The sequence below is a fragment of the Carassius carassius genome, chromosome 11 (genome assembly GCF_963082965.1).
Source record: "Carassius carassius chromosome 11, fCarCar2.1, whole genome shotgun sequence".
Lineage (NCBI taxonomy): Eukaryota > Metazoa > Chordata > Actinopteri > Cypriniformes > Cyprinidae > Carassius > Carassius carassius.
Window position 1 is genome coordinate 1205799 of NC_081765.1, and position 11772 is coordinate 1217570.

General features: G+C 36.7%; 1 protein-coding gene across 1 annotated transcript; it reads left to right on the plus strand.

The window, feature by feature from the left end:
- The first annotated feature begins 3976 nt into the window (after positions 1-3976).
- On the plus strand, positions 3977-5976 carry ndufa4l2a (NDUFA4 mitochondrial complex associated like 2a). Its single transcript, XM_059561118.1, has 4 exons — positions 3977-4072; positions 4529-4614; positions 5164-5224; positions 5830-5976. The coding sequence occupies exons 1-4, from the start codon at positions 4031-4033 to the stop codon at positions 5884-5886; spliced, it is 246 nt and encodes an 81-aa protein (XP_059417101.1). The 5' UTR covers positions 3977-4030; the 3' UTR covers positions 5887-5976.
- The last annotated feature ends 5796 nt before the right edge of the window (positions 5977-11772 follow it).

Sequence of the window (11772 nt, forward strand, 5' to 3'; positions counted from 1 at the left end):
ATCAGCATACAGTATTTTATTTCACTGCATGTGGGATTGTGAGGAGATGCAAAATTGTGGGGGTGCTGTGATTCTCTCAAACTATCTCTTCCTTAGTACCACTAAATCTAAAACAGCGTATACTATAAATAAGTATTTAGCCAGACAACAATTCTCTTTTTAATAGAACAATTTGAGGAATGGTTGACTTGTGACTATTATAAGCTAGTTGTTTTATTGCCCTGTGTAGGAAGAACATTAGTTGCTTCACCCTGACTGAAACCATCAAAGGTATCGTTTGCCACAGGTCTAACATGGCTCAGGGGTTTGTGTTCGTGTATGGTATGTTGCTGTGGTCATGGATCTTTCACAACAGTTTTTGTGAATGAGAGGTGACACATAGTGCTTCCACCTGCTGCATGAGTGAGAGATCTTTGCTGTCAGTATTTGATCTTTCATTCAGTTCCAACATCTGCTTCAGCTCAAAGCTCAGTGGCAGGATAGTCTGGTGTTTTGTCCCCTGTAACCAGCATCATTATTGCCATTTATTCCATGAACAGATGAAGAGATCAGATCTTCAACATAATGGCGAGCTTGATGACAGGCTGCTCTTTCAGCAAACATAGCTTTGAGATATGAGGCATGACCCATCACTCATGCTCTTTCATACATACATTGATTAGCAATCTTCATGGAGGACAGAACCTGGCAATATTAAAAACAAAATGTAAACTCAGAAAATAAATGGTAAACATTTAGCAAAAAGCAAACAAATTAATACGCTTTCCAACACAAATATATATTTATACCACAGATTTGAAATATTGTGACAGATGGGTGAGGATGTGCATTTAGAAATTATAAAATATCCCTGTAAGTAAACACATGTAATGTGTTAAAAGTCAAGTAGGGAAGAAATGATCGATAACACTTTAAAATAAGGTTCCATTATTTAATGTTAGTTAATGTATTAACTAACATGAGCAAATAATTAATAATAGATTTATTACAGTATTTATTAATCTTTGTTAATGTCAGTTAATGAAAATACAGTTGCTGATTAATAGTTATGTTAATTCACAGTGGATTAAATAATGTTGACAAGCACAACATTTGATTTTAATAATGCAATAGTAAATGTTGAAATTAACATGAACTAAGAATAATAAATGATGTAGAAGCATTATTAATTCTTAGTTCATGTTAACCTCCCTCCCTCCCTCCATCTTCCAACACACCTCATTTACAAACATCCTTTCATCCCAACATCCATTCTTCCACCCTTCCTTTACCCGTTTACAGCAATATGGCTCTCGTGTTTCGAATAGTTCTCAAAAGCTACATAGAAAGTTTTAGATTTTAAGATGTTATTGTTAATAGCTTCTTATTCTCCCGTGTCTATACCTCCCTATCTCTCTCTCTTTACCTTCCTTTCTACCTCCCTCATTCTACCCACTCCCTCCACCAATACCTTCTCATCCTCAAAACTCCCCCACTCAAAAACATCCTTTCATCCTACCATCCATTCTTCAACCCTTCCTTCAGCCATTTACAGCAATAGGGCCCTTGCATCTCTAATAATGCTCAATAGCTTTAGTTTTAGAATTAAGATGTTTTATTGCATTTGCATCTGGCATTAAATTAAACTATATTACTCAATTATCCCCTCTCTATACCTTCCAATCGCACTCTCCCTACCTCCATCTAGCACTCTCTCCCTCTTTCCCTCCCTCACTCTACCTCTTCCCCCACAAATCTCCTCTCATCCTCAGTATCCCCCTCCCCCACTCAAAGACATCCTTTCATCCTAGCATCCATTATTCCACCCTTACTTCAGCCATTTTTCAGCAATATGGCTAAAAAACCTGGCTTCATGTTCTGTACTAGACTAACTGAGACTTGTCATGGCACTTGTATACTCTTGTTGTTCTCTTGCTGGTCTGATTGCTTCTATTGTTCTCATTTGGATAAAAGCGTCTGCTAAATGATAAAATGTAAATGTAACACAACCTCAATCATCTGGGCTGCCCCTTGTCTAACTGCATGCTCCTTCACACCTGCATGTTCTGTGACGGAGCCCATGCGAGAAAGTCCTGCCCTCACAACCCTACGACACCAGCAGAGTGACTTGCAAAGCAACACCGCACTCCTTTCAAGAACCTGATATAGTTGACAGGCTACTAGCAGAAGAGGTTTAATTAAAAATCAACTCATTTTCTCCCCACGATGCTCACATGTCAACCATTAACTGTATAATCATAACCCCAGCAAACTCATTCACTTAGCAGGGCACGGATGTTGGCTCACCAAAGCCGAAACCACTGATGCCATCAAGAATCTGGTGAGGCTTCTGGGAAGGTGCCATTGCTTCACCATAACATTCAATTGCAGAAGCAGCCCTAGGATTTTAGACTCTCTTTGCAAAGCTACGATAAATTCTTACTAACAACCACAGACTCCTTTATGCCGTATACATCCTCGAAGATTTCAAATCATTGCACCTTCATCTGCACCGCCATAATTAGGATTTTCACACTCATCTACGTTTCCACTGAACTCTTCCTTCCATTAGCAGAGTAAAAACCTCAGAGCCTTACACTTCATCTGAGCTAGACAGATGTATGAATTAGTTACAAGGACTTCTAGGCCACCTTAACAATGCCATCCAGATAATTCCTCTAGTGAAATCCTTCACGTCAGACATTCTGTCAAAGCAGCAACCATCACATTAGATAAGCATGCAATAAAAATGTGCCTCCAGCAACAACACCTATCATCATGGAACAAAACTTCTTTTCCATAATGTCTATGTCTCTCATCCCGGCATCCAACTATCCACAGCAGTTAATATGGTGGCTACAGGGTTGATTCCGAACAACCTCCGGAGTTCAGTTTCCACAGTCAAGAGCATTCTCCACAGCATTATGAAATATATCCCATATTCATAACAGCCATTAAGGGATGATCATGTTTGGCAGTTATGCAATTCATGCATAGGCTCACTTCATCTCTGCTCAACAACAATTCCTTCTCTGATCAACTCATATACCAGGACTCAATCTCGTAGCCGACTCTTCGTCTCATTTCCCATTTCTAGAAATTTAGACTTGGCTCCAGAATAAAACATTCATCCCACTCTGGTCTCAACACAGATCAGACACCAAACATGCTTCTCAAGAAGCCATTCTTAAACATGATTTCAGGAATACCTCTCCGGCTGGAATGGTCTCAAAGCTTCCTTTCCCATCAACCGACCCGCCGTCTACAATGCTTAAAAACACTTGCAGATTGTGAGTTTTCGGGACCATGGTGCACAGTAACATGACATGAGTGTGCTAAATAGGCTAAAGCATGCCGTAAAAATTACCATGACTATGTAGGGGGAAAATAGTAAGGAGATATTTGAATTATTTACAGTATTACTAAACTAGTGTTTTATGAGTCGGTGTCACAATAAAGTTGATGATCCTGACTCGCCATCTCATTAATGGATGCACATTTAGAAAGAAATGCTTCTTTATGGATTACATATAATAAGAGTTTTTGTTTTGGATTTTTCTATTATGTACATTTTTTTCATATTGTGTTAGTATCAAATAAGTAAAAGAATAAAAATTGAACTACGGATATCTCATGATAAACCTGTTTTTGCACTTCCTGTTTTTCCCTGCTTGATCATTTATGTCCGATGAATGGATGATCTTGGCACACATGTGGTTTTGTTTACAATTTCTGTTTCACTTGCAAAAAAATGGCAGTGTAAAAGCAAACCGGATCAGACTAAAAAAATCAACATTGTATTTGGTCTGGACCAAAGCAAGTGAACTAGCAGACTTTCCAGGTGTGAATACACCACACCCTAAGTGTCACTATGTAATTGCTAATTAAATAAAAAAACGTGTTGTGGTTTCACACCCTCTCCCTTTCTCTCTCTTAATCTTTCCCTCTTTCCTTGAGCTTGAGCAACCTCCCATTTATCCCCACCCTCTTTCATAGCAGTTGCAACACACATAGAGACACACACAGTTCTGCTCTTTATTCTCCAGTAAAGATGCTGCGGAAAGTCCGAGATCAGGTCAAGAAACATCCAGGAGTGAGTATTTTAAACCTGTTTTCTAAAAATATTTATTTTTATTTAATAAACAATCAGCTACTTTGAATAGGTTCCTTGAAATAATGCAGAAATATCTCCTTGAGTGCTCAGGATAATAAAATAAATTAAATAGTACTGCATGGTCAGTGGGATTTAATGTCTTTTTTTTTTTTTTTTTTTTTTATTTAACAACTGAGCAACTGAAACATTACTGAGTAAAAGTGTAGTATTATTATGCTTATCTACTGTGGATGCTCTTCAAATATTAAAAATAAAACATAACATGAAAGCTTGAAAATAGAACAACTGGATCTGTGACACTAGTGATTTTATTGTTTTTTTCTAATAAAGGAAAAATACAATTCTATTCAAACTTCTGATATGACTACACAAAGGACTTTTTGTTTTACAGCACTTTGAAAGAGAGCAATTAATAAATCATATCATCTTTCACAGCTAATCCCACAGTTTTTCTTCATCTGTCTGGGCATGGGTGGAGCGTTCCTTTATTTGTTTCGTCTTGCCAGAGGACCTCATGTCACGTAAGGAAATTATTACATTAAACAAATCTCATTAATGGGTAAAGCTTATTAACTAACTTTAGACACTGGGACGTTTTATATTTTTATTTTTGGATCATTAATTTGGTCCTATTTCCATAAAAACCTTAAAAATTAAACCACAGTTGCATTTAATAAATGTATCCTATGCAAATCAAGTTGTTTTGTCAACAGCAAAAGCATCAAGAATGTTTTCTGTCTCACAACTCAATAAGTGGAAAAACAATTCAAAACCATCATATAGTCTTCATTCATTTACTTAAATAAATACTAGGTTTGACAATATTTATAATAATTATTTAATGCATTGTTATATCTTATCTGACAATGTTGACTCATACTGAGTAATGACAAGAAAAAAACTAATTTTGTAAGAAAATGTTAGCAGGAGAAAACCAAACATTAATGCCACTGAAAATGTTTAATAAGATTTATTTCTATAGTTATTTAGTTAGAAGTCAATTTTGTCCCAGTACTAAAGAAAAGAAATAAAAGAAAAAAAGGTTTATTTGAGATGTTTTATCTTTGCAGCTGGAACAAGACAAGCAACCCTGAGCCCTGGAATAAGCTCAGTCCAAGCTACCAGTACAAGGTATTTAAGCCCACTGTTGACATCATATAAGCAGTGGTAAATATGTATTTATTAACATTTTAAGTTATTTTTATTATTGTTTTTTTTATATTTGTTATTTTTTTATTTGTATACTTGTTATATGTAAAAAGAGCAGGTTTTAGTTGCATTGAAATAGCGGGGGACACCACCTTTCTCTCCTCGAGCACGTTATTATTGCAAACATTAAATCCCAGCTGCATTTTAGGTAACTAGGGAGCTGATGATTGTTCATAGATGTGTCAGAATCAGAAACAGAAGCCCAAATAAGACTCACAGATCATTTCAAAAGAATATATGTGGCTTTATCTTAATGTCGTTCTAAATTTGAAGAATTTCACAACGTTTCACTTCTCAACCATGCGGCTTCATTAGTGTAGAACAGGATGTTTTGGTATTTCCTGTGTTAATTCCCTGATGGTCTGAATTGAGGCACATGAGGTGGGCTGACTTGCCCAGATCATGAGTCTTCTCAGCACAATGGATAATGAAAACTAAATGCTGCTAAATAAATGCATATAACATCACTGTCCGTCTCCACCTGCCAAACAATCGATGTTGTATGTTTTCTATTTTTCCTTCTTTAGTTTGTGGCCATTAACACAGACTACAAAAACCTGAAGAAGGATGGACCAGACTTCTGAACATGTCACGGATGTTGCCTCAACTATTTTCAAGAAGATGCTGAGATGTCCTTGTGCCTCACTAGTCTAAATACACAATAATAATAATAATAGTAGTAGAAAAAACTAAACTTGTAGGATTTAGGATCTTTTCTATATTTTTTTATTAAAGAAAATTTTCAAGAACCTTTATATATTCTCTAAAGACACTGATAGACATATTCATTAGCACGCGATAAAGAGCAGAATAAAGTTATACATTTATGTGCATTAGACATTAAGCGTTATAGAAGTCCCCAAAATTGCAGAGATAACATGACCTCTCTTTAGTGAGCATGAGAAAGGGTGAAAGGAAGATGAGAAAATGTTTGTCTTTTTGTAAACAAAACCTTAACAGCAGAGACTCATGGGAAAGAGACTGAGCTCCCTCAGGCCTGCCCTTGAAGTCTGTGATTATTTGGAAAAGCAGCCATCTGTTCAGAACAGTGCATATTGACATGTTTATCTTTGCCTCTCTCTCTCTATTTTTTCTGCACTGATGACTTCATTTTTATATCATTGACATCCATCTGTCCATCGTTCAATTTCATTTCAAGGTCTTCTGTACACATTTTCTTCGGACTAGCAAGCCATACAAACAAACTCAGGAAATAGGCAAATATTTTACTCAGTGTGTTTACTCTTCAGACCCCCAGAGATTTTTAAATAATGCATAAAAATGGGGGGAAATGTTAGCATTTTATCATTAGCTGCCAAAAAAAAAAAATACAACTGTGAAGATAAAACATTTTGAATTCTGAGAATGGACACAGAGCTTTATTTTACCCAGATAAATTCAATTACTGTTTTGAATTATGCTAAAACTCTTGAAGGTTTTTAATGATATAACTTTACACAGTAAAGTACAAAGATTTTTATATTTTCAAGAAGGTTTGACTGATTATTTTTGAAAACTCCCCACCACCACTAGGGGTTTATGTCCATTGCATGGTGGGGCAGAATTTTGGTGCCTTTCAGTTCATGACTTGCAATACTGAATAGGACTAATAGAAATGTATATTTGTTCATGCAGTTCAATGAGTTTCAATGAGAAATATATAATTGTGTTTGTTTCAGGTGAGATGAATAAAGAATGCTGGGAAAAAACAATATATCTGTACAATGTTATTTATATATATTTATATATATTTTATTTTATTTTATTTATATATATATATGTGTGTGTGGGGGGGGTTGGCTGGATGTGTGTGTATATGTACACATACTGTATTTGTTGGTAACACTTTAAAAGGTGTACATGAATAGTCAAGTTACCATTTTGTTTAGTTTCGTTAAAATATTCGAGTTTCTTTTAATCTTAGCTTCCAGGGGACTTAATCACAGTTTCTGTTAGTTCATACTTTTTGTTTCTGTCTTGTTAGTTAACAGTTTTTGATTTGATTTTGTCTTTCAGTTCAGGTGTGTCTAGTCATTATCGTAGTTTGGTCTGTGTATTTTAAGTTCCTTTCTGTTCAGTGTTAGGCTGGCCACACACTAGATGATTTTAAGCCCGATTTGCACCCCCGAACGATTGGGGAAGTGTGGCCCGATTCGGCTTGTCACAATATATTTTTTGTCTAAACAATCCTCTACTGTGTGGTGTTATTCAATTACTTAACTGCTCCCGATCGAGATTGAGTGTCGCCAAACTCAAATCGTAAATATCAAACATGTTTGATATTTCCAACTCTTGATAGGGCTCCTTTGGTAGCCAAAGAGAGCGAGCAAGCGTCACTTATTGGATGTTGTGTGCTTCTATAGCTGAAACTTGGCAGTCACAAACATCCCATGAAAGCAGAACATATCACCCATATTCCCTTCTATACATTTTTTTTTCACCGTGAAACAGAATGTGTGCCGGGAGAGTCAGCTAACAACGTTAATTGTTCTCTATTTGTTTTTCTTCTCTAGTCAGCTTCCGAGACACTATTCTATCACGTATCACTGTGAAATCATTCCTACAATTGACAAGTTCAATTCAATTCGATTCAAGTTTATTTGTATAGCGCTTTTTACAATACAAATCGTTACAAAGCAACTTTACAGAAAATTATGTTTCTACAATATTTAGTAATAGCTTATAAGTGGTGACTGTCAGTTTGTGCACGTATGACAGGATTTGTAGAAAAATTAATACAAGACGTAGTCAGCCAGATGAACATTATTAATATTATTAATAATTAATAATTATTATATGATGCAGTCACACTTGTAGCAATATTTGTTAGTTGTGTTTGTTGATTCAGGGTTAGGATCATCTGGGGTCCTCTGAGGGTCAGCATCATCTCTTCTCAGGTGTTCTGGATCCAGACTGGAGCTTGTGTAAATCCTAGTTACCATGGGATGTAAATCCCGTGGAAAACCATAGAAACAAAATAGAGACATCATTAGCATAGCTGCTGATCCAACAAAGTAAAATTAATTAGTTTAACCCAAGCTAATGAATAAAAATGCACATTTGATCAGATACAACTACATTCACAATTTAAGATACTTTATTCAAATGCTTGGTGAAAGAGATGCGTTTTTAATCTAGATTTAAACAGAGAGAGTGTGTCTGAACCCCGAACATTATCAGGAAGGCTATTCCAGAGTTTGGGAGCCAAATGTGAGAAAGCTCTACCTCCTTTAGTGGACTTTGCTATCCTAGGAACTACCAAAAGTTCAGCGTTTTGTGACCTTAGGGTGCGTGATGGGTTGTAGCGTGGTAGAAGGCTAGTTAGGTACGCAGGAGCTAAACCATTTAGGGCCTTATAGGTAAGTAATGATAATTTGTAACTGATACGGAACTTAATAGGTAGCCAGTGCAGAGACTGTAAAATTGGGGTAATATGATCATATTTTCTTGACCTGGTAAGGACTCTAGCTGCTGCATTTTGGACTACCTGTAGCTTGTTTATTGACGAAGCAGGACAACCACCTAGAAGTGCATTACAATAGTCCAGTCTAGAGGTCATGAATGCATGAACTAGCTTTTCTGCATCAGAAACAGATAACATGTTTCGTAGCTTGGCAATGTTTCTAAGATGGAAGAATGCAGTTTTTGTAACATGAGAAATATGATTTTCAAAAGACAAGTTGCTGTCTAATATAACACCCAGATTTCTGACTGTAGAGGAAGTAACAGTACATCCGTCTAGCTGCAGTTTTTTGGTCCAATAATTAATATCGGTCTTATCCGAATTTAATTGGAGAAAATTATTGGTCATCCAATCTTTTAAATTTTTAACACACTCTGTTAGCTTAGATAATTGGGAAGTTTCATCTGGTCTCGTTGAAATATATAGCTGAATATCATCAGCATAACAGTGGAAACTAATCCCGTATTTTCTAATAATATTACCAAGGGGCAACATGTATATTGAAAATAGAAGGGGACCTAGGACGGATCCTTGTGGCACTCCATATTTTACTGATGATAAATGAGATGACACCCCATTTAAGTAAACAAAATGGTAGCGATCGGACAGGTAGGATCTAAACCATCTTAGAGCCTGCCCTTGAATACCTGTATAGTTTTGTAATCGATCTATGAGTATGTCATGATCTATGGTGTCGAACGCAGCACTAAGATCAAGTAAGACTAGAAATGAGATCCAGCCTTGATCTGATGCAAGAAGCAAGTAATTTGTAATTTTAACAAGTGCAGTTTCTGTGCTATGGTGGGGCCTGAAACCTGACTGAAATTCTTCATACAGATCATTTTTGTGCAGGAAGGAGCTCAAATGAGCAGACACAACTTTTTCTAAAATTTTAGACATAAATGGAAGATTTGAAATAGGCCTATAATTTGCCAGTACACTAGGATCTAGTTTTGATTTCTTAATAAGAGGCTTGATAACCGCCAGCTTGAATGGTTTTGGGACCTAAAGATAACAATGAGTTAATATTGAGAAGCAGTTCTTCGGCTACAGGTAAAAACTCTTTCAGTAATTTAGTGGGTAAAGGATCTAATAAACATGTTGTTGGTTTAGATACAGTGATAAGTTTATTTAGCTCTTTCTGTCCTATATTTGTAAAGCACTGCAGTTTATCTTTGGGTGCGATGGATGAAACTGAAGTGTTAGACGCTGTAGAATCTACATTCGCTATTGTATTTCTAATGTTATCTATTTTATCAGTGAAGAAATTCATAAAGTCATTACTATTTAACGTTGGTGGAATATTTGAATCAGGTGGCGTCTGGTAATTTGTTAATTTAGCCACTGTGCTAAATAAAAACCTTGGATTGTTTTGGCTATTTTCAATGAGTTTGTGGATATGCTCTGCCCTAGCAGTTTTTAGAGCCTGTCTATAGCTGGACATACTGTTTTTCCATGCAATTTAAAAAACTTCCAAGTTAGTTTTTCTCCATTTGCGTTCAAGACTACGAGTTACTTTCTTGAGAGAGTGAGTATTACTGTTATACCATGGCACAGTACGTTTTTCTCTAACCTTTTTCAATTTGATGGGGGCAACAGCTTCTAATGTATTAGAGAAAATAGTGCCCATGTTGTCAGTAATTTTGTCTAATTCATGTGTATTTTTGGGTACAAATAGCAGTTGAGATAGATCAGGCAGGTTATTTGCGAATCTGTCTTTGGTGGCTGGAACAATAGTTCTGCCCAGACGGTAACGCTGAGACATATAGTTAATATCAGTTATACGCAGCATGCACGATACAAGGAAATGGTCTGTAATATCATCACTATGAGGTACAATATCTATAGCAGTAAGATCGATTCCATGCGATATAATTAAATCTAATGTATGATTAAAATGATGAGTGGGCCTGGTGACATTTTGCTTGACTCCAAAGGAGTTTATTAGGTCAGTAAACGCAAGTCCTAATGCATCATTTGTATTATTAACGTGAATATTAAAATCTCCCATGATTAGCGCCTTATCAACTGTAACTAGAAGGTCTGAGAGGAAATCTGCGAATTCTTTTAGGAATTCTGTATATGGCCCTGGTGGTCTATACACAGTAGCCAGAGCAAGAGATACATTAGACTTCTTTTGCATGTCTGACAGTGTAACATTTAGCAGAAGTATTTCAAAAGAGTCAAACCTGTATCCTGTTTTCTGGGTAACATTGAGAATATCACTATATATTGTTGCAACACCTCCGCCACGACCAGTCTGACGGGGCTCATGCTTATAACAGTAGTTCGGTGGAGTAGACTCATTTAGACCAAAATAATCATTTAGTTTTAGCCAGGTTTCAGTCAAGCAGAGTACATCAAAACTATTTTCTGTGATCATTTCATTTACAATAACTGCTTTGGGTGTGAGTGATCTAATATTTATGAGCCCAAACTTTAAAGATTGTTTTTGTTCATTTACTTTACATTTTTCTGGTTTAATTACGATAAGATTTTTTCTAGATCCTATATTATATTTTGACCTCACTATTGGGGGAACAGACACAGTCTTAATAGATTTTTCAGCGCAAGTACTTTTATCATTTAAGCGGGTGGAACAAAACTCATCATAATAGTTATTTGAGAATTGTCTTACTAGTCACATGGAGCGAAGTGTCCTGGAGATGTTGTCAGAGAGCAGCTCCGCTCCGATTCTGCTGGGGTGTAATCCATCAGCGCGAAACAGCCTAGGACGCTCCCAGAAAAGATTCCAGTTATTAACAAATACCAGTTTCTGTTCTTTACACCATGACAACAACCATTCATTTAAGGCAAAAAGTCTACTGAACTTTTCGTGTCCTCGTCGATACGTGGGCAGTGGTCCTGACACGATGATCATCGCCCCGGCCGTCGTGCTGCGAACCGTCTCGATCAGGCTGCTGAAGCCGCAGCGTGGTGTCGTTAACCCCGGCGTGAAGCACGACCGCTCTGGGGCTCTCGTCAGCCTTCAGGATCGCGGGTATCT

Bases quoted from the DNA above. Each gene is read 5' to 3' on its own strand.
- ndufa4l2a (XM_059561118.1), top strand. From the start codon at position 4,031: ATGCTGCGGAAAGTCCGAGATCAGGTCAAGAAACATCCAGGA. The intron at 4,615-5,163 runs GTAAGGAAATTA...TTATCTTTGCAG, and splicing joins GCCAGAGGACCTCATGTCAC to CTGGAACAAGACAAGCAACC. The intron at 5,225-5,829 runs GTATTTAAGCCC...TTCCTTCTTTAG, and splicing joins GTCCAAGCTACCAGTACAAG to TTTGTGGCCATTAACACAGA.